This window comes from Eulemur rufifrons, chromosome 7 (assembly GCF_041146395.1).
Source record: "Eulemur rufifrons isolate Redbay chromosome 7, OSU_ERuf_1, whole genome shotgun sequence".
Taxonomy (NCBI): Eukaryota; Metazoa; Chordata; class Mammalia; order Primates; family Lemuridae; genus Eulemur; species Eulemur rufifrons.
In genome coordinates, this window is record NC_090989.1 from 64,656,811 (window position 1) to 64,683,104 (window position 26,294).

Consider the following 26,294-nt stretch of genomic DNA (forward strand, 5'->3'; position numbering starts at 1 on the left):
ATGGCGTTTTATAGCTGCTGTGGGATCCTCTTGGCTCTCGCCTGGCACACCTCTGCCTACGGTCCTGACCAGCGGGCCCAGAAGAAAGGGGACATTATCCTCGGGGGGCTCTTTCCTATTCATTTTGGAGTAGCAGCCAAAGATCAAGATCTAAAATCAAGGCCCGAGTCTGTGGAATGTATCAGGTAAGAGAAGGAGCTAAAATTCTCAGAGTGTCTTCTCTTCTGAGTGGTTGGAGAAGAGCTGCATCAAACCCAAAAGGATTCAGACTTGATTCTCTCCTTTCAAAAATGGCAATTGATAATCATACTGAAGCTTGTTGCCCCCTTCCAACTTTTTTTCTAAAGAATTTTTTCCAAGCATAAAATGTCAAGGGAATTGAGTAGAAAAACCCGTGGCCTGTTAAAACATCTGCCTGGTCCTTTGGTGACCAAGTCATCATTGTTACCTGGCAGCAGCATTGCTTAATGGAAGACTAAGTACCTAGAAGGAAATTGAGGTCTTGCAAACCTGAGTAGTAACATCCCTCACTGGCCTTGCGTGTCCAGTGGTCAGTAACACCTGAGTGCTAGCTGCCTCACTTCTTTTTCCAGGAATTTAGAGTTGAAAGAAACCTCAGTATTTAGCATGACCCAGGCACCTTCAAAATTCAGTTCATAGCATTTTGGAGCTGCAACCATTAGCAAGTCTTTCTCTCATAGGAATCTGAACCCCACACCCTCCCTAGCCCCCTAACACAGAATACACCGTACTCTCTCGGTGAACTCTCTCTGCAGCCATTTGAAGACAGCTAGTATGTCTCATTAAATCTTTCCTTTTCCAGGCCAGATAGTCTCGGTTTTCTCATCAATTCCTCCATGACATGCATTCCAGACCCCTCACTGTCCTGGTTGTCCTCCGTCCAATGCTCCCTAATTCATCACGACCCTTTTACTATATGGTGTCTAGGACTAGGCACAACTCTTTCAAATAGAATCTGATTTCTGTAGAATACAGTGGGACTGTGAATCACCTCCCCTAACCTAGACCTCAGAGACCATGACTGCACTCCAAGTCTCAACCCATCTTCTCAGAGAGACTCACAACTTCCAGAAGGGATCCAGCACTTTTTCTTGATCTTCCTGATAGCTGGAAAATGAAAATGAAAACTAGGACTGTTCGAACAAAACTGTATTTCTGTTCATGCTCTATTGAGAGCTAATAAATTAGATAACATTTTCATATTTTATTAGGAATGCAGGAAAACTAAGTGCAGAATTTTACTGATACTGGTTTTATCATTCATATAACCCATGTGGACAAATACTCTCTTTGTTGTACTCCACTGGACAGATTTGTGTCTGTCCCACATGTATACAAACCTAAGATCAGGCAAGAAGCTTGCCCTGAAATTATTATATATATATTTTTAATTACATTAAAGAAAGATAGTAAAATCAGTTTAGCAGCATGATGTTTAACATAAAGAAAAATTCTGTAATATTTCTTAATAAGTTTGCAGATTTAAAACAAATAATTAAACAGATAAATGAAGGAAACATAAAGAAAATGAAGGGAAATTGTTACATTGAAAGTTAGACCAGGAACTTCGGGAACCTGAACAATACAATGGAGTATAAGAGATCGTATTTCTCACCTCCTATCACTGAGTTCAAGTAATGAAACCCACAATATGAAGGGAGAACCTGCCAAATTGTTATGTTCTTTCCTTTGGACGCAGAAACACTAATTCAGCACAATTTATTGAGCCCTCACTCTGAGCCAAGTGCTGGGGGAGTGAAAACTACGTCACTGCCCCTATTTCTCTTATTAACGTGCTTGATTTTTATTTAAAATAATATCCTTCTTTGAAAAACAATGCATGTTCATTTTTTTAAAATACAAAGTATAAATAAGCCCAAAGCACACAATTTTTAAATAATCATTCCACCACCAGAAATAACCAGTTGTATACCCCAAAATAACCACTGTTCATGTACAGCCTTCATATATTTGTTGTTTGTTTGTTTATTAATGAAATGAGATCATCCATCACCCTTTCCCCTTTGATCTCCAGGAATGTCACAGTCTAAATTTGTGACTCTGCAAATCTGAGGTTATTTTTAGGCACGCACATATTAATAACCTAATCTATTTATATTTTCCCTGGTCCTCTTTGTTTTTAAATATATATATTTTATTAAAATACCTCACATCAATTACTTCAAATTTGTATCTGCCTCTAGAGGAGGCAGATACAAATTATTCAATGAATTACAAATAAGAGTCTTTCTTATTATTGCTCCCTGACTCTGTGTGAGGCACCATGCTGAGTATTTTGCATAATTATCTCATATAATCATTTTCACAGCTACCCTAGGAGCCAAGGATTATCTCCATTTTACAGAAAGGACTTTGTAAAGAAAACCCACAAAAAGTGACAGAGCCAGGATTCAAACCTAGCTTTGCCCAGTTCTTACTCTAAAGTAGTTGACCAGCAAGCCTCCCATTTTCTTCCACTTCTTCTTTCTTCCAGGTATAATTTCCGTGGGTTTCGCTGGCTACAAGCTATGATATTTGCCATAGAGGAGATAAACAGCAGCCCGGCCCTGCTTCCCAACATGACGCTGGGATACAGGATATTCGACACTTGCAACACCGTTTCTAAGGCCTTGGAGGCCACCCTGAGTTTTGTTGCCCAGAACAAAATCGATTCTTTGAACCTTGATGAGTTCTGCAACTGCTCAGAGCACATCCCCTCTACTATTGCTGTGGTGGGAGCAACTGGCTCGGGTGTCTCCACGGCGGTGGCAAACCTGCTGGGGCTCTTCTACATTCCCCAGGTACCCGCGCCTTCTTAGATGGGGTACTGGGAGCAGAGTCAGGACAAGCAGACTTGGAGGGTGCCAGGCCCAGTGCCCGTGCGGTTTGCTATTTTCCTAATTCTGGTGCAAAAGACCTTTTATTTAGTTAGTGTGCTGGATCATGACCATTTGGGATTTCTGAGACCCCCAATATCAACAATTTCAACAATCCCTTCACTAGCCTTCCAAAATTCTTTTAAACATAACTTGCATAAAACTTGGTCTTTTTAAAAAAAAAAAAACATTGTTATTTATTTCCCACTCCTTTGCTTTAGTAAATGGCCTTTCTTCTGCTTTTCTAAAAGGAATGAGACCATACGATGTAAATCCCATCTTTCGAACCCAAAATATCTGTCCCTATTTCCATTCCCTTTAGAGTTTCTGCTTCTCTACTGTCTGGTTGAAAATTTAGCTCAGAGGGAAACAGCATGTTTTCTCACAAAACAGGGACTTACTCATTGTCTTGCACATTCCAGAAATGGAGAATATTCTAATTCATTTGACAAATATTTATAGAGTGTATATGAATAAGCATTCACAACCCTGGAGGAACTCAGCCTAGGTGGGGAGATGGTTTGCATTTTCAAACACTACTGTTTTCAAATAATACTGTTTCAAAAACAGTTCACTGAAACAAGTGTTTTAATAAACATTTATTCAAAGTTGCATTTTTTTCACCAAAAAAAGTACAGCAAACACTAGCTGCCATTTTATAACCTGATTTTTTTACCCTTAACACTATATAGCAAACCTTTTTCCAATTTAATATTTATAGATTTATGACATCATTTTATAATAGTGAAAAATTGGAAACAACCTAAAATGTCCGTGGATGGGCAAATCAGCTCAATTGTGATGCATCCCTTATGTCGAGTTTTAGATTAAATTATAAATCACACTTTAAATTTATTTTTTCAATGTTTAACATACAAAATTAATGAGAGTACCTTTGATAAATTTACATTTCTCTATTGGGAAGGCTCCATTTCCTTGGTGATAGCCATTATCCCTTTAAATACGTATGATAACAGAAAGTCTGTCATCATTTACCGAATCCTCACTTCAGGGAATTAAAGGTGTTTTCCCTTGGGGAAGCCCTGGCTTTGTAACTTTTGTGCCACAGTGACCTGGCAAAGCCCATATCAGTAAATGCGGTGGGCATATTTAAATTTGGCATATTGTGCAGTATTATTTTAGATACATAGTTAAAGTAAGTTGTTGTTACCCCACGGCCAACAGGCATAAGAGGTAATTCCCATCAAGTAAAGAAACAATATGAAGGGAAAGTTTTAATGCTTTGTGGTTTGGATGAAAGATAAAGTTAAGTTGAATTTTGATTATGAAAGTGCTGAGAAGACCATAATGATCATCGGTCAAACCAATATAAGTTTATCTACAGCAGTGGTTCTCTGCCGTGGCTGCATGATAGAATCACTTGGGGGGGCTGTAAGAATACTGATGTCTGGGTCCCCCCCCACCACCACCAAAGATGGAGGTTTAATTGAGCTGAGATGCAGCCTGGGCTGCAGGAGTTTAGAACACTTTCCAGGCAGGTCTGATGTGCAGCAGGGCTGGGAATCACTGCTCTGCAGGGTTAGGTCAGGGACCCAGTGCTATTTCTTATGTCAGCCACGCCACCAAGTGGATGGAACAAGCAGACCAGCTAGAACAAATTGTGGTTAGCACGGTTTTCTAAATCATTCATGAGATTCTCCCCTCTTATGATATAAAGAAGTTTTGTGTGTTTTTAAGGGTTTTTTGCGGGGGAGAGGAGATGCAAAGTGATATTTACCTCACTTTACAGTTTGCTTTTTTAAAAATGGACAAACATTAGAAATATATTCCTTAAGAACATACCCATGAGGGATATTTTTGTTTGTAATTTCGATCCCTTTAAACTCCTTTTTGGCCCATTTTTCAAAAGAAAATCAAGCAGCAAGCAATAATGGATGGATTTACAAAATGGTAGGTTTTGCATTTGTAAAAACCTGATTTAAAGCCTATTGTTTGAGTCTGCAAACTTCTACGGTAGTGCAAGAGTGGCTTATTCTGATAAAAGAAAAAAATTGTCAATTTCAGATTGTAACTTCTAAAATCAAAGCTTTTGTCAGAAAAATCATACTTTTCCTTTAGCAAAGTTGGCTTGGCTTTTTCACAGACCCATGCCTTTTATGTTTTAATGTAGGAACTACTCATTAACAAGAAGGAACATATTGGAAAGCTTCATTTAAAAACATTGAACATAGAAAACTAATTGTTTCAAATGGCGAGAAATATTTAAAAGGCATTTCCCCAAATTTCTTCAACTTGTTTTCTTAAGTTAAAATCTCTCTAGAAAACTAGAGAACATGAGAGATTAAACACTACTTCATTTCCTAGATTCTATTAAGTGTACTTAATGGAATTCTATTAATTGTACTTAATAGAATCCTATTATGTATACTTACACTAAGTACAAAAATGTTTTGTTTTTTAGAAGAAATGGTCCAGTAACTTGGAACTTCCTAACTGGTGAGCCACAGGGACACACAAAAGACTGCAAATGGGCCAAAGCCTGCCCAAAGATACTGCTCCCCTCAAGCCCTGGGATGGCGAGGTGGGCCTGGGTGGACACAGCACTCCCCACCACGTTTTGTCAGCCTCCTCCACTGACCCCATCTTCTGTATTTCCATAACGTGGGGGAAAAGTTGGGAAGCTTTACCCTGGCAAATGCTTTACATGGTATTTGGCTACTTCTTCAGGCAGTGATCTCTTACCATCAAAGGCGAGGCTTTCTTCTGGTGGTCCACACTCACACTCAGATACAGAAGTGGCTATGTCTTAGAGAATGGGAACATATCAAGGCAGCTTCCCCGGGGTTCCTTTTCAGCCCCTCTAAGGTTTGGAGACCCACATCAAAAGCCTGCCAAATGGGCTCAGGCATCATCTGCAACTGCACAAAAGAAAGGGCTCAGAGCCAGGTGCAGTGGCTCACTGCTGTAGTCCCAGCTACTTGGGAGGCTGAGGTGAGAGGATCGAATGAGGCCAGGAATTCAGAAAGAATTCCTTAAAGAGAACTCTCTTTTTTTTTTTTTTTTTTTTGTTGAGACAGAGTCTCACTTTGTTGCCCAGGCTAGAGTGAGTGCCGTGGCGTCAGCTTAGCTCACAGCAACCTCAGACTCCTCGGCTTAAGCGATCCTACTGCCTCAGCCTCCCGAGTAGCTGGGACTACAGGCATGCGCCACTATGCCCGGCTAATTTTTTCTATATAGATTTTTAGTTGTCCATATAATGTCTTTCTATTTTTAGTAGAGACGGGGTCTCACTCTTGCTCAGGCTGGTCTCGAACTCCTGACCTTGAGCAATCCACCCGCCTCGGCCTCCCAGAGTGCTAGGATTACAGGCGTGAGCCACCGCGCCCGGCCGAGAACTCTCTTAAAAAGAAAAAAAGAAAAAGGAAAAGACTCTGGATGGTGATTGAATCACTGAAAAGTCAGGAGTGGAAAGGATGTTTTTCTGATATTTAACGATATACATCACTGTTATTGTGGTCCAGCGGAATTGAGCCTAATGAGCCTAAATGGCTAATTGAGCCCAAAAGATAAACAGTTCTCAAAAATGACTGCAATTGAGGTTTTGAGCTTACTTTTATCTACAGTACCGGGAGTGGGAGAGAGTAGGAGAGAGAAGATGGGAAGAGGGAAATTAGGCAAAATAGGAAAAAGGAACTCCCTGGGACTCTTCTGAATAACCTTAAATTTATAATCTGTAGAGAACCTGAATCCTTCCAGAGGTGGGTTATGACCAAAGTGTTCATCACGATAAGGGGAAGTTAAACTGTTCAGATCAGAAATTAGGCCCAACAGACTGAAGATGTGTACATGGATAATTATAAGCAATGAGGCAGCACAGGGGAGGTTAGAAGAAATATGAAACAGTGCACAAAGACTCTTCTTGAAAGGATAAGTACATCCCTCTGTTGCTGGGTTGCTTTTTATGGCCATTTTTGAAGGTAGCATTGTGAAGAATCACCATTGGGAATGAAGGTGCTCCCCCACAGACTGACAGGTGCTTGGGCATACTGGAAGGGAACAGATTCTGGTTGTCCTCACTCCTTCATCCTGTCCACAGTGAACACCTATGTTTGATAAATGATCCTAAGCTATACCCAAGCAGCCACCTCCATAATAGCATTGAAGATCACCCAGCACCTCACTCACTCACTCATTCGTTCGTTCTGTGTCCCTGGTTCTTTCCAGGTCAGCTATGCCTCCTCCAGCAGGCTCCTCAGCAACAAGAATCAGTTCAAGTCCTTCCTCCGTACCATCCCCAATGATGAACACCAGGCCACCGCTATGGCAGACATCATTGAGTATTTCCGCTGGAACTGGGTGGGCACAATCGCAGCTGATGATGACTATGGGCGGCCAGGGATTGAGAAGTTCCGAGAGGAAGCCGAGGAGCGGGACATCTGCATTGACTTCAGCGAGCTCATCTCCCAGTACTCTGATGAGGAAGAAATCCAGCAGGTTGTAGAGGTGATCCAGAATTCCACGGCCAAAGTCATTGTCGTTTTCTCCAGCGGCCCGGACCTTGAACCCCTCATCAAGGAGATCGTTCGGCGCAACATCACGGGCAGGATCTGGCTGGCCAGTGAGGCCTGGGCCAGCTCCTCCTTGATCGCCATGCCTGAGTACTTCCATGTGGTTGGAGGCACCATTGGATTCGCTCTGAAGGCCGGGCAGATCCCAGGGTTCCGGGAATTCCTGAAGAAAGTCCATCCCAGGAAGTCTGTCCACAATGGTTTTGCCAAGGAGTTTTGGGAAGAAACCTTTAACTGCCACCTCCAAGAAGGTGGTAAAGGACCTTTACCCTCAGACACCTTCCTGAGAGGTCAGGAAGACAGTGGTGGCAGGTTTAGCAACAGCTCCACTGCCTTCCGACCTCTCTGTACAGGGGATGAGAACATCAGCACTGTCGAGACTCCTTACATGGATTACACACATTTACGGATATCCTACAACGTGTACTTAGCAGTCTACTCCATTGCTCATGCCCTGCAAGATATATATACCTGCCTACCGGGGAGAGGGCTCTTCACCAATGGTTCCTGTGCAGACATCAAGAAGGTTGAGGCTTGGCAGGTACGTCTTTCATGTGGATAGCAGTTTGCTGTACAATAAAGCAGAGTTGGGCTGATCCAGGCAAGAAAAATAGTGGTTATTTGAAAAAAGGCAGTTTCTAAAGGAGGCCACTAAATAGAACTTTGGATTCAAATTGCCTTTTTAAACATTATGAGCAACTGACTTCTGAAAAATTTAGTAATTTGATTTGATTATCTATTTAAAGCCTTGACTCAACGGTTCTTTACCAGTGGTCCAGAATACCCAAAGTATGTTCCCTAAAAGTTTTCAAATTGGTAGAACTGAGTATTTTTCTAACATCTAAATTAAAGACATTGTTCCCTTGTGAGTAACAAGTATTTGTTGGGTGCCTATTATATTCCATACACTAAGGGGCATAAAACCAGTGTTCTTATGTTCAGCCACCACTTTTGCCATTATATTATTCACAGCCTGTGCTGAGCCACCAGCAGGCCAACTAAGCACAAGCTTAGGACACAAGCAAGTCAAAGGCACAGAAAAAAACTCTTCTTAAAAGGATTTGATATTGAATGGCTCAAAAAGAAGCACTGAAGTTGTTATCATAGGAAAAAAACAGAACTTCAGTGGAGTTCCTACACTCAGTTTAGTCTTGTTTCATATTTTTTAATTACACACAGGAGAGACATCATACTCTTTTTCATTTGTAGACTCATATCCTACAAAGCTGTTCACATCTTGCACATGTGCCTTGTTTTTCAATCAGACCATATTTTACACTCCTTTTTTATTTTCCTCAGTTCCAAACTGACCTATCAGAGAGAGTACTTGATAGTGGGAAGGAAATCCCTGAATTTGAATTGAATGACCCAGCCCTTCAACTCCCCCATTTCCAAGCTGTGTGATCTTAGGCAAGCCACTGTTCTAAGTCGCAGTGTCTTCATCTGTAAGATGGACCTAATGTCTAGTCTACTTTCCACCCAATGTTCTTTTGACAATTAAATGAGATGACATATGTGAAAGCAATTTATAAACTTTCAAGCTATAAAAAGATGTGTAATTATTATAGTAGGATTTCAGTTCACATCTAATTAATTAATTGGGCAAAAAATGATCCCTAGAGCAGCTTTGTGTACAGAACCCAACCACCATAGGCCCTTTAGGAAAGATACTAAGAGGCAAAGAGTGTACAACTTATATCAGTCATTGCAGAGATTCTCCTGAGAGGGAGGGAGTGACTGTCTAGGCTGGGAGAGTGAATCAGGACCTGCAAGTTCTCAGCCCTTCTGGTATGGGAAAATCTCACTCAACCATGATTGTTGGCTAAAATTTCTAACCTCTATGGGTGCTCACAGCTTCTTTCCTCACACTGAACTTCCACCCTGCAAAGACGGAAGAGCTCTCTAATGAGGGTCAAAGACTTTAAAGACTTCAGAAGCCATGATGCTAAGGTGTGGGGTTTTAAGTAGGGGGAATAAACGTACAATCTTTACGTGGTAAACACTATTGTTTTTCCTCTCTTCCCTTCCATGTCCCCTGCAAAGAGGACCCCAGCTCTTGAAAAGCCTGCAAGACCAGGATGGGGTTGAAGGGAAAAGAGACTTTCAGTGGGAAACTTGGCAGTTCTACTCTTTAATGACTTCTTTCCCATACATGGAAGTAAGATTCAGATGGTCGGGACCAGAGCTTGGGCCTATGAGAAGAAAGCTATGCACGCATTAGGCTATAGTCATGATCGGGACTTTTAGTTGTATAATAGAAAACCCAAACCAAATTGGCATAAACAAAAAGAAAGGAAATTTAGTGGTTCATGTTACTGAAAACCTCAGACATATTCCGGGTACCACTAAATATGTTCATCTCTACCTCTTTGTTCTTTATTCCCCAGGCAGGGTTAGTGGTTTTCATCTTCTGAAGTAGCATCAAGCTCAAAAAAATCCTTGCTTCTGGGATCTCCTTACTTCCCATAATTTCCTGTAAAAGTCCCAGAAATCATGTGTATTGACCAGTCCTAAGTCACGGATCCATCCTTGATGCTAGGAGTCCACCCAAGCTACATAGACCGAGAGTAAGGGGAGAGTATATCCCCATGGGAAATCAGGATGCTATTCCCAAAAGGAGGAGGAAATAGAAGCAAAGCAGCAAAAAATTTAAAATGCCCACTGCACAGACAGCTCACCTGTCCCTAGTCCAGGTAAAGATGTGTCCTCCTGACGCAATTCATGCAGGAGAGGGCACCTTAGGAAATGGGATCAGACTCTAGGGAGGAAGAGTGTGTAAATGTTGGCCAGAACGTCCTGCGTGCTTGCTATAGGTCTCCTTTGAGCCTTAGGAATCCAAGCTGTTGGGAGGGCATTCCAGAATTTACGATCTTTGCCATGTCTCTATCAAGAGATGAACCAGCAATTATTCACTGTCATTCCACCTATATGGAAACTTGTCCCTATGCAATCTAATCCAAGTATCTCTGCCTGGAACTCCACACCTGCCTTCTCTCAATCCTTCCCTTGCAAGCCAACCTCCCACAAATCACTTATTAGTTCTTGGCACAGGACCTTTGCTTAGGCCACATCTCACAGCGGAAGGGCCATCAGTTTTTGTCTTCACTATCACTGTCTACCAAGAACTTTTAAATCTTTTTCAAAATTCACTTTCTCCTGGAAGTCTTTTCAAATCATATTTCCACAAACGTTCGTTTTCTGATCATTCTTTCTTCCTCATTTTTGCTGTTTAAGTTTCCACAGCTCTTCAACTGGCTGAAATAGATTCTTACTAGTTAAACTTCTGGTTAAATAAGGTTCAATCACAATTTTTTTCTTTTGTGGATCTTTTTTCCCCCGAAAATATATCAATCAACTCATATGCCTTAAAAGTAGCCCTAATAGGTAATTTATGAGCACACAACCCGAACTTGCTTCCTGACCTCCATGGAGACCCCAAGCCCTCCTCACACCCCTCCTCAGCTCTCTCTTCACTGTAGTCCTCTGCTGTACTCTAAGCTTCCTAAGAGCAGGAACCATGCCTGTGTTGTTCAGAATGTGTCCAGAATGCCTAACACCAGAATACTCGTAGAATGAATGAGCAAATGAGTTGATTTGACACCACCTAGAGTCCTTTGCAGGGAACTGTTTGACCCAACAACCCATACCTGGATCAATCACTGTGGCCAAGGCATTCTAGGCTCTGATTGGACAAGCTTGGGTCACGTGCCCACCATCGAGTTTGAACAGAACATCACAAAACTAAGTATGGAACCACCTTCCTTCTTCTCTCAGGATGACTGTACACAAGGCATGCTTCCTGCTTCTCTCCCCCTGACAGCAACCACTCAACAAACATGCCTGGTGACAGAACTGTGATGACAGACGTCACATGGAGTTGATCTTTCCAGAAATTGCTGGTACTCTTAGGACTTGGGGAAGGGGAAGATAAATTAGGGTGAGAGAGAAGATGGAGGGTAGATAATAAAGTATGGCTAAGGCCAGAGAAGGGAATAGGGCCTGGACCTCCCTTACACTCTTAGCACAGGAAGTGGGCAAGAAGCAATATGCTCATTATCTGTGTGAGAGCTGGAAGGCCTTGACCACAGTGGGAGATTTCTAGTCTTTGGCTTAATTCAGTTGATGCTTAGAGTGTGGCAAGAGGTGATTCCCATTTATGCTTGTAATGAGCAACAGTTTGACTCGAAAATCCTCTAGGGGAAACACCCTAAAAGGCCACAAGATGGGAATATTATTGCATAAAAGAATATGTGACCTTCTAAATGTGTGCATGTCCTACGTATTTGCCCCTCCTTTAGATCTGTCTTTCTCAGTGTTTAGTTTTCTTTGTGAGCCTGTTAGTCTCTTTGTGTCTATATATTATTTTCTATGTTTAGGTCTTTCTACATGCTTTTCCTTGTTTCTCTTCCCCTTCATTTATTCTTTCTTTTTCCCCAAATAAAATAATGTGGAAGCATGTTATATTGAATTATAATCTCAAGTAAAATTTTATATTTTCTTTTTTAATGGAACTATCAGTTCCTTCTTTTAAAATTCTAAAAGCAGAAGAGTGTTCTCTCTGGGGAAAATATCTAAATTATTTTTTTACTTACATCAACATTGTTTTTTATGGGTCAATGATTATCAACTTAAAGGTTCCTGGCCAGGCTGGGCGTAGTGGCTGACGCCTGTAATCCTAGCACTTAGGGAGGCCGAGGCGGGAGGAGCATGTGAGACCAGGAGTTCAAGACCAGCCTGGCCACATAGTGAGACTCCCTCTCTATAAAATATTAATATAGGCTGGGTGTGGTGGTTCACACCTGTAATCCTAGCACTCTGGGAGGCCAAGGCAGGTGGATCGCTCGAGGTCAGGAGTTCAAGACCAGCCTGAGCAAGAGCGAGACCCCCATCTCTACTAAAAATAGAAAGAAATTATCTGGCCAACTAAAAAAATATATAGAAAAAACTAGCTGGGCATGGTGCCGCATGCCTGTAGTCCCAGCTACTTGGGAAGCTGAGGCAGTAAGATCGCTTAAACCCAGGAGTTTGAGGTTGCTGTGAGCTACGCTGATGCCACGGCACTCACTCTAGCCCAGACAACAAAACAAGACTCTGTCTCAAAATAAATAAATAAATAAATATTAATATAAAAAAATTAGCCGGGTATGGTGGCACATGCCTGTGGTCCCAGCTACTGGGGAGGCTGAGGCAGGAGGATCACCTGAGCCTAGGCATTCAAGTTCGCAGTGAGATATGATCGAGCCACTGCACACCAGCCTGGACAACAGAACAAGACCCTGTCTCAAAAAAAAAAAAAAAAAAAACGAAAAGATTCCCTATCACTGATTGCTCTTAAGGGTGAGAAATATCATGCTGACTGAAAGAATACAGACTAAAAATAAAGAGTACATGCTGTATGATTCCATTTATGTGATATTCTGTCTCTGGTGATAGAATGCAGATCAATGGTGGCTGAAAGCTGTGAGCAGAGTCGGGGGTGACTTGGAGGGGCACCAAGGCACCTTTCAGGGTGGAGGCAGTGGTGGTTACATGGGCATATACATTTGTCAAAACTCAGAACTGTACACTTAAAATGGGTGCACTTTATCTATGTAAAGCACTCACCAGACGTAGTATGTGTAGCCACTGAAATCCAGGCTCTCTATAAACCACTGGGGATACATAAAGAGATAAAACAGTGCCTTCTTTAGAGGGCTTTGGCCTAATAAAGTGTGGGTATAAAATTTCTAGCCACAGAGATTCCAGGATGCTTCCTTTTCTGGATAAGATGTCTATATCGCTACCTCTTCCCTTCTCATCCTTTATCTCCCTGCCACATCTGAAGCTAGATTTGCTATGTCTTCTTAGTCAACTCTCTGCACCAGGCATCCTACAGATTCCCTGCCTGCCACTGAATGTCAGCTCCACCGGTGAAGTCATATTTGGATTTTTAAAGTTCTTTCTATACCTTCTTTTTTTGTAACAGCCTTATTGAGACATAATTCATATACCATACGAGTGTGCAATTCACTTTAAATATACTGAAGTGGATTTTAGTATAGTAACAGTTGTGCAACCGTAACTACAATCAGTTTTAGAGCATTTTCACCACATCGGAAAGAAATCCCACACCCTTTGACTATCACTCCCTAGGCCTCCCAACCCCTCATCCCTGGACAACCAATAATCTACTTTCTGCCTCTATACATCTGGACATTCCATATAAATGGAATTATAAAAATGTGGTCTTTTGTGACTGGCTTCATCCACTTGGCATAATATTTTCAAGGTTCAGCTGCGTTGTAGCATGTATCAGTACTTCATTCGTTTTTATGGCCAAATAGTATCCCATTGTATGGGTATACCACATTTTATTCATCGTTTACCCAGTTGATGAACATTTGGGTTGTTTCCACTTTGGGTTATTATGAATAATGTTGCTCTAAACATTTGTATATAACTTTTTTGTGTGGACATACATTTTCCTTTCTCTTGGGTATGTTATATGCATGAGTGGAATTGCTGGGTCAAATGGGAACTCTGTGTTTAACTTTTAGAGGAATTGCCAGACTTATTTCCCAAGTGACTGTACCATTTCACATCCCCAGCAGCGGTATATGGAGGACTCTGAGTTCTCTATGTTCCTATCAACACTTTTCATTATCTGATCCATACCATTTTGCTATGAAATCTAGCCTCTCTTTGCCTTGGCTCCTCCTTACTTATCTACTGCATTTCCCCTTGTTCTCTATCACATACACAATTTTTGAGAAATTGGTCTCTTTGCTGCCCCCATAACACACTGTGTTTATTCCTGACACGCTGTCTTTGCCCATGCTGCTCCCACTTTCTTTAACACACCTTTTTCCCTCTGCCTTTGCCAGCCCAACTCTCTACCATGCTTCAAGCCTGCATTGACCATTTTGACCCTTTTAGTCTCTATTTCTTCTGAATTTCTCTGTACTTAGAGTTGATACCCCATAAGTTAGCCTTTCACTATATTTTATCTTGCACTGTTTACTATTTCACTGAATATTTTTATGTCTTATATTTCACCCCCAAATCCAGATCTAAACTCCACGAGGTCTGCATGACCCTGTCTGGTATTTCTGTAGCCCAGTGCAGAACACACAGTGGACATTCTATAAATATTTTCTGGTTGATTGATTCTAATAGTATAAAAATACAATCTTGTTAGGATTATGGTGGAAATCTCTAGCCCATGCCAACAGCAATGCAGAAGACTTGTAGCCAGGAATGATCTTTGAGTCATTGTCCAGTCTGACCAGTGTGAAAAATGACCATCTAGTTATGAAAAGATCTTGTCCAGCTTCCCTCCCTGCATCTGCTCTGGTGCCTAAAGAGGTGCCACTGCAGAAAACTAGGAGAAAGGGAAAAGGAGAGAAGCAGCTTGTTGTCTGGCATGTGCAGAACCAAGGAATTGAAACCTGAATAGGAGGAAGGAAATTTATGCTAACTTCTCTATGCTAACTACTCATTATTGCTATATATTCATTTTAAAGTATTCTTCAAATAAGAATGATGCTTTTAAAAATATATTTAATGAGGAAATATTACTACTGACTGCTGACAAATATGGACACTCTAATCAATTTCTGTTAGAGGCAGGATGGTATAGCAGAAAGGCCATGTTTAACTCCCAAATCCAGCACTCACTAGCTATGTGACTTTTGCAAGTTTCTTTCTTTCTTTTTTTTTTTTTTTTTGAGACAGAGTCTTACTCTGTTGCCCAGGCTACAGTGAGTGCCGTGGCATCAGCCTAGCTCACGGCAACCTCATACTCCTGGACTCAAGCGATCCTCCTGCCTCAGCCTCCCGAGTGGCTGGGACTATAGGCATGCGTCACCATGCCCGGCTAATTTTTTCTATATATATTTTTAGCTGTCCATATAATTTCTTTCTATTTTTTAGTAGAGATGGGGTCTCATTCTTGCTCAGGCTGGTCTCGAACTCCTGAACTCAAACAATCAGCCTGCCTCGGCCTCCCAGAGTGGTAGGATTACAGGTGTGAGCCACCGCGCCCGGCCCTGCCAGTTTCTTGAGCTCTCTATGCCTCAGTTTCATCATCTATAAAGTGAAGACAATAATAGTTCTTATCCATAGAGTTGTTGTGAGGATTACATGAGGTAGCGTGTGTCAGGTATTAGAACAGTGCCTACCTACCACATGGGAAGTACAAATAAGAGGTAGTTTCCTACCTTTCCACTCTTCTCAACTCCTTTTATATGTTAGGGCAAAGATAGAGTGAGCATGGAATGTGGAAAGGAGACTGGGAACTGTATGATTAGAATAAAACATTTGCACTGACAAGTCATGGTCGATAGGTGAAATCAAAGTATGAAGGGCTATGGAAGCTACCTAGAGAGGTTTGAAGCCTATTTCATCTGAGCCATGGGAGGTCCCCAGCAGGAAGTGAGAGGGACATGTTATGGCATGAAGGAGGGTGGCTTGGCCACGTGGTAAAGGTCTCGGGGTGGGTGGGAGGAATGAGGCTCCAAGTGCTGCAGGAGGGAGTAGCGTTAAAGAGCAGAGGGGCTGTGTGTTCCTCTAAGGGAAGGAAGGGTGTGTCAGGACAGGGATGTGTCAGAGTAGAGACAAAAGGACATACACCACTCTGGGCAGCAGGAGGTCAGGTCATCCCAAGAGCAAGGAGGGAAAGGAAGAGGAGGTGGAGGTAAAAGACAGGAGCACATCTGGGACACCTCCTCTCCACAGACTGCTTTAAGGACTCCGCAAAAGTGAAAGCAAAAATAAGATTGAAGACCATTGGGGAAGGCGGGAAGGCTTGGGAGAACATGGGTGGCACAAATCCTTAATAGGATTCATTCTCCATCTTTTTTAGAATGGCTCAGCAGCTCTGGTTGCAGAACCAGGTAGTAGGGAGTAAGAGGTTCCCTCCCACCCCATAGGCCTGGGACAGGAGTCAAACCTGCCAGGGAGGAGGTTAGGTGACACACCGGGGTGGTGTGCCTGTGAGCACACATGCTCTGCCCGAGACTCTGCTCCCAAACACATCCCAGAGCTGCTCATGAGCAACTCAGGTGACTCCTTTTCTCTATTTAATCTTTGTTACCATAAGTGTTCATTTAAAAATAAAGTTAATGTGGATATAAATTGTGAAGAAGTGGTATCATCTCTGGAGTGGAGGGAACAGGAGAGGTGCTCCCAGGGTGCTGGCTAGGTCAGTCTGTCACACACGTCAGATTAATGTGGATAACGAGTGCTGGGCTGGGTCTCAGAAAGGCCTAGGAGGGCCATCCATTAGATAGACTTGGCCCAAACTTTGCCCCATTGTCGGATTAGATGTTTTTTAGGACCTTAAAAATGATAAAAGAAGCAGAGCCCAATGGCTCACGCCTGTAATCCTAGCACTCTGGGAGGCCGAGGCGGGTGGATGGCTCAAGGTCAGGAGTTCGAGACCAGCCTGAGCAAGAGCGACCCCATCTCTACAAAAAATAGAAAAATTAGCGGGACATCATGGTACACACCTGTAGTCCCACCTACTCGGGAGGCTGAGGCAGGATCCTTGAGCCCAGGAGTTTGAGGCCACAGTGAGCTATAATGACACCACTGTACTCTAGCTGGGGTGACAGAGCAAGACTCTGTCTCAAAAAAAATGATAAAAGAGAGAGGTGCTTCTAAATGTACTCCTGGGACCACCAAACCACAGAACAAAGAGACGTCCAGACTAGAGCTTGGAGAGACCCTGCAGCCTCTCTGGCCCAGCCCTCTCATTACACAGTGAGGAAATGGGCTCAGAGCACGAGCGTGACAAAGACTCATGAGGTGCAATGGAAGTGAGTGCCCCTGTCTTACTCTCACTTGGTGCCTCAGTGGCGCAGGGCAGGTCCCACATGAGCTGCTGAGTTCCCGCTGCCTCCTCCTGGCCAACGTCAGGGCCACAGCAGGAAGCAGGGCCCGGAGCCCATCAACGTTGCAATAGAGCGTAATAGTTAAGAGTGCAGGCTTGTGACCCTGAACAAGACATTTGTTTTCTCGCCTCAGTTTCCCCATCAATAAAATGAGGGTAATCATACTATTTACTCTGATGGTTAGATTAAATAATGAATATAAAGTATTTAGGATCATGCCTCAAAGTTAGTGAAAATAACTAGTATCTAAAATTTTTAAATGACTAGTATATGTTAGTAATTATGATTTGTGTGTGTGTGTGTGTGTGTGTGCACGCAAAGGCTTTGTGACCCATAAAACCTGTAAAAATTCAAGGATTCACCATGACTGTGACAACAGTGATGGCCAGGCCTCCACCCACAGCCTCATTTCTTTCTTCTTTCCATCCCACTCTGTGATTTTTGGCAGCAAAGCACTTCCACAAGAACAGAACCGCAGGGAAAGAGGGTGGGGAGAGGCAGAGCACTTAGCCATCCCTCCTCTCCTCCCCCCATGCCCATCTCAGAAGACCCCAGGAATGGGTTCTGGCTTGCAAGCCCTGCGCTTCCTGAGATGCCACAAGGTGAAGGTGCACCTGTAGCTTTCACCTGGCCAGTGGCCAGGTAAGATGTATCCTCTTTCCCTTTCCCACTTTCAAGACAGTGTTTCCTACCCACTTACAATTTGAGCAGTACGTAAAGCCCATGGCTTACCAGGGCTACATGCAAGTACCTTGGTGTAAATTAGAATGAGGTGCCTCTTCCTCAAGTCACCTTTCTCCCACTTTGTTGGAACAAGATAGTTTACTGTCCACATAACTGGTTATATGTGGCAGCCCCGTGGCTTTTACTCATTCATTTCTGTTCCTCTTTAGGTCCTGAAGCACCTACGGCACCTAAATTTTACCAACAATATGGGGGAGCAGGTGACTTTTGATGAGTGTGGTGACCTGGTGGGGAACTATTCCATCATCAACTGGCACCTCTCCCCAGAGGACGGCTCTATCGTGTTTAAGGAAGTCGGGTATTACAACGTCTACGCAAAGAAGGGAGAAAGACTCTTCATCAACGAGGAGAAAATCCTGTGGAGTGGGTTCTCCAGGGAGGTACGTGCCGTCCATCAGAACCCCAGACGCCTCCACCATGGGCAGGAGGCTGTGCTGGGCTGTGGGAGGACCTTTGGCTTCACTAGTGGACTTCCAAAATCAGTGGATGTGCACTTCAGGAAAAGACATGATGTGCTGAAATGATGACCATTCCATGATGGATGTGTCCTAGAATTAGTACCCTGCTGAGGACTCAGATCCTCTGTAGGAACACACTCTGGACTGGGCACCCTCTTTAACTCTCCTAGGAGCCTATATTAGACCCACCACATTTCTCTTTGAATTTGCCTTTTTATTATCACCTTTGAGCATCTTGGACCACTTTTCATAACATGGCCAAAGATTCAACTTCATCTTTTTACCAAACGCTTCTTAGATTAATGGGTTTCTAATGAGATGCTACAATATGCAGGATGGGTTATCCATGTGAGTGTCTCTTATACATAGTGTCCTCATCCACAGCATGCAAGTCTGTATTAGCTTCTACTTCAGAGAGTGGATTCTCAATGACAAACATGTCATGACCTTTTCAAGGTGGAGATTTTGAGGTTCCAGAGTTATACTCCTCTGTCCACTAATTATACAATTATCTAAATCATTACAAGTGTCAACTGCCTGGAATCTAAATTGATCAGCTATCCTATCACCTGTTCATCCCTGTTGGATCATCCAGGTTATCTTTCATCCTCATTAATGCACATCTTTGTCTCTAATCAGTGAATGTCTCATTTCCCCTCCTGCATGGAAACTATTTTCTGAACAGTTCTCTATAATCCTATTGTCCTCTACCAGACTACATTCATCATGGGCTTAAACATTGGTAAATGAGTAACACGGAATTCTCATAAATTCAGTTCCTTATGTTCCTGGGGTAGTTAACAGAGTTATGAATTAAATAGAATTTTTCTATAGAAATGCTACCTCCAACCTACCACACAGTTGACATTCAACACATCTTAGAGTCTAGTCTATTCTTTTCTTTATTTTTTTGTAGAAATGACCCCAAGAGTACCATCTACATTTAACTATAAATTGTATATTAATAACTTCCCTACATATACCAAAAAGTTGTTATTAAGATCAAATGAGATCAAGGACATAAAAGCATATTATAAACTGAATTATACTACATAACTGCATAGTGTTACTAATATAGCATTATATCTTAATCAGTGTTCTCAATTTACTTACAAATGAAGCACTTTAGAGCTAGATGGGTCTTTAAAGATCCTTGTATCCAACCCTCCAATTTGAAGTTAAGGACATTGAGGTTTAGGAATGCAAAGGTGACTTCCCAGGCCAGACAGATGGACAGTGTAAAAGCTGAGACTAGACTCCCAGGGCCCTAACTCTGACCTCAGTGCTCCATCCTTTACTGCTGATAATTCTTTCCCTGTTTTGCTACAACTAGTACAATGTCAAAGAGATATATTAATTAGGAGCTTGGAATTCAGATGAGCTTCATTGGCCAGAATTTCATAAGCAACTTTAATAAAGTTGTTGGGGAGACTTGGAGATATTTAATGGCTTTTTACAAAATGGATCTTTCTGGTGGCTGCCTCAGCCCACTCCTGTGATGATAGGATTTCTCTTTAGCTGATGAATGCTGAAGGATGCAGTAAGAGAACTCAGAGGGTGACATTTTCCTAAGCCTTGACTGGTTTAAAGCAGAATTTGGTACAGTGAAAAGTGCAGACTTTGTAGGCTGACCTGGGTGTGAATCTCAGCTCTCCATCTGGGTCATTGTGTGCCCTTGAACCTGTTCCTTAACCATTATGAAGACGAGAACAAGAGGCATGGCAGAGACTGCCAAAGGCCCCCAATGTTTGTACTCTCCTTTTTCGTTATTAATAGAACTCTATTTTAACTGGACACGTGACCAGCCAGAATAAAGATGACATTTTCCAGCCTCCTTTTCTTCTAAGTGTGGCCCCATGACTAAACCCTGAAGAATGGGTTGTAAACGGCAGTGTTGTATGATGGTTTCTGGGAACCTTCTTTAAGAAAGTGCATGCAAGTATACTTTGCCCTCTTATTCATCTCTTCCTCTATCTTGCTTCCTGGAAACCAGATGACACCATCAAGGACTATGAGGCAAAGACCAAACATGTTAGAACCACAGGGTAGAAAGAGTCTAGGTCTCCAACACTGTGGAGTGCTGTATCACGATGGGCCATATTCCTAGGCATTTATATGAGAGAGAAATACTTCTCAGTCTTATTGGAAGCATTCTTATACTGAGATTTTTGGCACTCACAACCTAACATAAACCAATAAGGAAAGCTACTAAGCTCATTTTATGAGGCTAATATAATCTTGATACCAAGAATAGAACAGTACAAGCAAAGATCATTATAGACCAATGTTGTTTATACACATAAATGTTCAAATTCTAAATAAAACATCAGCAAACCTAGACCAGCAATGTATAAAATATATAATATATCATGACCCAGTAGAGTTAGCAGCGAATCTACAGGAATGTCATGATAGCCAAACAGGACAAAGTTCATAAATGTAGCTTATCACATTAACAGAATAAAAGACAAAAATCCTACTACGATGTCAACATATACAGAGAAAGTATTCAGTGACGTTCAACACCCTTTCAGATTAAAAACAAAAATTTCATAAACCTAGGAGTAGATGGGATCCTTACTTTACTGTACTTTGATAAAGGATACAGCAACCATTCTTTAATAGGGAAAATTTAGAAACATTCCTAGTGTGGATTTGGGAAAAACAAGGTCCATCACTTTCACTCCCTGAGTGAATGGGTCGATACCTCAAGAAAGATTGCAAGAATGTTTCTGAGGATGCCTTGTCACCATAGTTGAACATGCTAATATGAATTGTCCTTCACTCTTCCCTTCCCATCCTTCCCCTTCTAAGTTCACGAGAGTCTTAGCAATCATCAGGTCCAATACTGCCATTCCACTCCTACACCTCTTTGGTGAGAAGATAATGTCAGTCATCTTCTGTTCAAGTTTTTAAACTCCTTTGTCAAGCTGATTATTTCTTTTCTGCTAGAAGCAATGACAATTATTTTATTGCTTTCCATTGTTTTAACTTTATAAGATATCTTACAAAGTAGATAGGTAGAGGGCAGACTTATTAAAGAAACCTTGTGGAAATAGTGTGAGCCATACTATGTATTAAGTATTATTCAAAGCTTTGTAACTGGGGTTACAAAGATGAGTGAGAATTGCTCCCCACCTTTAAGAAACATATATGCTGTTCCAAGATAGACTTCATTCTTATGACATATTCATTGTCTCTGAAACATATGGACTGTTAGGTGGTAAGTAACTAATAAATTTTTAGAGTAAATACTCAATTGCCTGGCATGATCAAAGAATGAGATAGAAGCAGGACTTCTGAAACAGTGGAGCAATGATAAAATTGGACAGAACTGTGCAAAACAGCGATTTAAGGGCCTGGAAATCAACCAAAAGCAAATAACAAAAGGCAGTTTTGTTTTTTTTCCCTAGAAAAACTAGTGAAACTCTGATAAGAACAGTGGCAGCCTGGTATTTTAGCCTGGAGCTTTTCTCCAATTACTTCTAATAATCTAGTAGTTCTTTTGAGTTTTCTGTAAAGCAATCATATCTTCTGAAAATAACAGTTTTATTTGGTTCTTTCTGATATTTATGCCTTTATTTTTCTTGTGTTATTCCACTAGCTGGGACCTCCAGGGCAATGTTAACTATTAGTGCTGATGGTGGGCATTCTTGTTTTAAAGGAAATGCTTTTAATATTTTCTCATACAGAATGATGTTCACTGTAAGGTTCTTTTTTTATGTTACCCTCTTTCAAGCTAAAGATATTTCTTCCTACTCCTTTTCACTAAGTTTTTATCACTAGTTTGTGTTAATTTCATCAGCATTTTTTCTTCATCTATTGATGATCACAGGATTTCTCTCCATCAATTTGTTGATGCAGTGAATGATACTTAAAGATTTTCTAATATTAAACTTCTTTGCACTCCTGGCATAAACCCAATATGGTCATGTTGTATTTTCCTTCTCTTATTCTTTGAGTTTGTTTGCTAGTTGTTTTAATATTTTTCATATGTTTTCAAGCAGTGGAAAGTAGTGGTGTTCTTCCCAGATCATCACAGAATCCCATGGATATGTGTGTATGTGTATGTGTGCATGTGTACACACTCACCCATAGGTATCTGTCCCTTTCACAGAGAACAGGACCAAGGACCTCTGGACCTCCCCTGCCTGGAATGGGCCCAGAGTCTGCCACACTGGTCCTTGTGCCCAAGCTCCTCCCCCTTGCATGTGTCAAAGGAGCTGTAGGACTGGCCCCTGACGCCAGGGCTGTAGCCACTCACCTTTGTATTCTGTGTCCTCCAGGTTCCCTTCTCCAACTGCAGCCGAGACTGCCTCGCAGGGACCAGGAAAGGGATAATTGAGGGGGAGCCCACCTGCTGCTTTGAGTGTGTGGAGTGTCCTGATGGAGAGTACAGTGATGAGACAGGTAAAGTGACAGCTCCTCTTGGGCACTGTGCACAGCTCAGTCCACTTCAGGGGTCTGGGGCCCGTGAAGCCCACAGAAGGGCTGGGCTGAGATGGCGCTTAGCACAGTTCCTCATTACCAGGGTATGTCTGAGCATTGCACCATGTTGGGCATGGAGGGGGAACAGAAAAGCAACGTTAGATGTCATTTTAATGCCATAAAAGCTAACAAACACACTCACTACACACCTTCCTCTTATTCTGATACTGCTTGCAATATTGTTTTCCTTTTCTTAGAGCCCAGTGGCCCTGAGTGGACAAAGTGCTGTCTGCTCCAAGCTTCAGAGTTAATAGGCCACGATAGATTTCGCGCTGGGTGCCTGACACTTACTGAATTTGCTGTCTTATACTTGTGTTTTTCCTGTGCCTCACGTTCTTTCAAAGTGAGAATAATAATTAGGCCTATCTTACAGAGTTTTGAAAATTAAATTAACATTGGTAATGCACATGGTAAGTTCTAGACAAATATTTTTTAAAACTTTGGCACATGGGAAGCACTCTGTAAATACTAATTATAATTGTTATTTTTGTTATTTCATCCTCACCACAATAACGGGGTTATTGCTGCTTCCATTTTAAAAATGAAGAAACTGAGGCTCAGAGAGATTAAGCAGCCTTACTAATCACATGACCAGGATCCCATCCAGATCTCTAACTGCAAAACCCATGCTCCTTTCACTGCTCCAAAGTGCACACTGCCCGGCACATGCAGAGACTTAGCAAACGTGTGGTCATTGAATGAGTCTGCAGCTTCCCTCATCGAAAAGCCGTGGATGTGGAGTGAAGAAAGCACAGGTCATACGCATGGGATACTCTGCTTTGATCTAGAGGCAGCACCATTAGTGCACAGGGAAGCCACCTGTCCAGCAAGGTTGCTCATTCTCTGCTATAAACCATCAGCAGGTAGTGTTATAGGAAACAGTGCCCCCCACTTGTGTGCAAAGGAAAAACAAACAGTAGAACCATCAAAGGTATATGAAATTAGGTATGTTATTAAATATATTTTTGATATATTGAAAAATATATTCAATATATATTTGTTTTGTTTGAGACAGAGTCTCACTCTGTTGCCCGGGCTAGAGTGTCATGGCATCAGCCTAGCTCACAGCAACCTCAAACTCTTGTGATCAAGCAATCCTACTGCCTCAGCCTCCCGAGTAGCTGGGACTACAGGCATGTGCCGCCATGCCCGGCTAATTTTTTCTATATTTTTAGTTGTCCGGTTAATTTCTTTCTATTTTTTAGTAGAGATGGGGGTCTCGCTCTTGCTCAGGCTGGTCTCGAACTCCTGACCTCGAGCGATCCACCCGCCTCGGCCTCCCAGAGTGCTAGGATTACAGGTGTGAGCCACTGCACCTGGCCTCAATATATTTTTGATAGTGTAAAAAAATCACAATTTCATCAATAAAGAAAATATAAAGTGACCAGGTCCAATAACCTATGCACCCCCACTACCAAATGCACGCTCACAAATTTTAGTCTGTGCCACACAGTAACTAACTCTTCTGGGGACATTTTACAGACGCAAGTGCCTGTGACAAGTGCCCAGATGACTTCTGGTCCAATGAGAACCACACTTCCTGCATTGCCAAGGAGATTGAGTTTCTGTCGTGGACAGAGCCCTTTGGGATCGCACTCACCCTCTTCGCGGTGCTGGGCATTTTGCTGACAGCCTTCGTGCTGGGTGTGTTCATCAAGTTTCGCAACACGCCCATCGTCAAGGCCACCAACCGCGAGCTCTCCTACCTCCTCCTCTTCTCCCTGCTCTGCTGCTTCTCCAGCTCCCTGTTCTTCATCGGCGAGCCCCAGGACTGGACGTGCCGCCTGCGCCAGCCGGCCTTTGGCATCAGCTTCGTGCTCTGCATCTCTTGCATCCTGGTGAAAACCAACCGCGTCCTCCTGGTCTTTGAGGCCAAGATCCCCACCAGCTTCCACCGCAAGTGGTGGGGGCTCAACCTGCAGTTCCTGCTGGTCTTCCTCTGCACCTTCATGCAGATCGTCATCTGTGTGATCTGGCTCTACACCGCGCCCCCCTCGAGCTACCGCAACCACGAGCTGGAGGATGAGATCATCTTCATCACGTGCCACGAGGGCTCGCTCATGGCCCTGGGCTTCCTGATCGGCTACACCTGCCTGCTGGCTGCCATCTGCTTCTTCTTCGCCTTCAAGTCCCGGAAGCTGCCTGAGAACTTCAACGAAGCCAAGTTCATCACCTTCAGCATGCTCATCTTCTTCATCGTCTGGATCTCCTTCATCCCTGCCTACGCCAGCACCTACGGCAAGTTCGTCTCCGCCGTGGAGGTGATCGCCATCCTGGCAGCCAGCTTTGGCTTGCTGGCCTGCATCTTCTTCAACAAGATCTACATCATTCTCTTCAAGCCGTCCCGGAACACCATCGAGGAGGTGCGCTGCAGCACCGCGGCTCACGCGTTCAAGGTGGCGGCCCGCGCCACGCTGCGCCGCAGCAACGTGTCCCGCAAGAGGTCCAGCAGCCTCGGGGGCTCCACGGGATCCACCCCCTCCTCGTCCATCAGCAGCAAGAGCAACAGCGAAGACCCTTTCCCGCAGCCCGAGAGGCAGAAGCGGCAGCAGCCGCCTGCGCTGACCCAGCGAGAGCAGCAGCAGCAGCCCTTGACCCTACAGCCGCAGCCGCAGCCGCAGCCGCAGCCCAGATGCAAGCAGAAGGTCATCTTCGGCAGTGGCACGGTCACCTTCTCGCTGAGCTTCGACGAGCCGCAGAAGAACGCCGCGGCTCACAGGAATTCTACGCCCCAGCACTCCCTGGAGGCCCAGAAGAGCAGCGACACGCAGAGCAGACACCAGGCGCTGCTCCCTCTGCAGTGCGGGGAGACAGACTCCGAACTGACCGCCCCGGACACCGGCCTGCAAGGGCCTGGGGGTGAGGACCACCCGCCAGAGACGGAGGACCCTGAGGAGATGTCCCCAGCACTCGTAGTGTCCAATTCACGGAGCTTTGTCATCAGCGGCGGAGGCAGCACTGTCACAGAAAACGTCCTGCGTTTGTAAAACGGAAGAAGGCCAGTCCAGGGCGCACACAGAGAGGTTTCTTGGGCTCACAGGGAAGTAGAGTCCCCCCGACTCCTTTCCTCTGAGGAAAGAGGGATAATGGACACATCAAATGCCCTGAACTTAGTTGCCCTGTCTTAAGTGACAGAGAATTGACTAATGTTCCTTTTAAAATTAAAAAAAGAAGAGCCGTGTGTTTCTGTGGTGGTATTTGTTTTCTGTGGTCGTACTTGTCAAAGCATTGAGATTCACTGTTCACCCACATCCAACGTCTCTTATCTGTTCTCTGCCACCCAGCAGCTCAGAGATGAAATCACAG

The 26,294-nt window shown here is 43.2% G+C and overlaps 1 protein-coding gene across 1 annotated transcript; it reads left to right on the top strand.

The window, feature by feature from the left end:
• On the top strand, window positions 1-25,975 carry CASR (calcium sensing receptor). Its single transcript, XM_069471979.1, has 6 exons — window positions 1-185; window positions 2,516-2,822; window positions 7,083-7,967; window positions 18,192-18,422; window positions 22,787-22,910; window positions 24,471-25,975. The coding sequence occupies exons 1-6, from the start codon at window positions 1-3 to the stop codon at window positions 25,973-25,975; spliced, it is 3,237 nt and encodes a 1,078-aa protein (XP_069328080.1).
• Window positions 25,976-26,294: the final 319 nt, after the last annotated feature.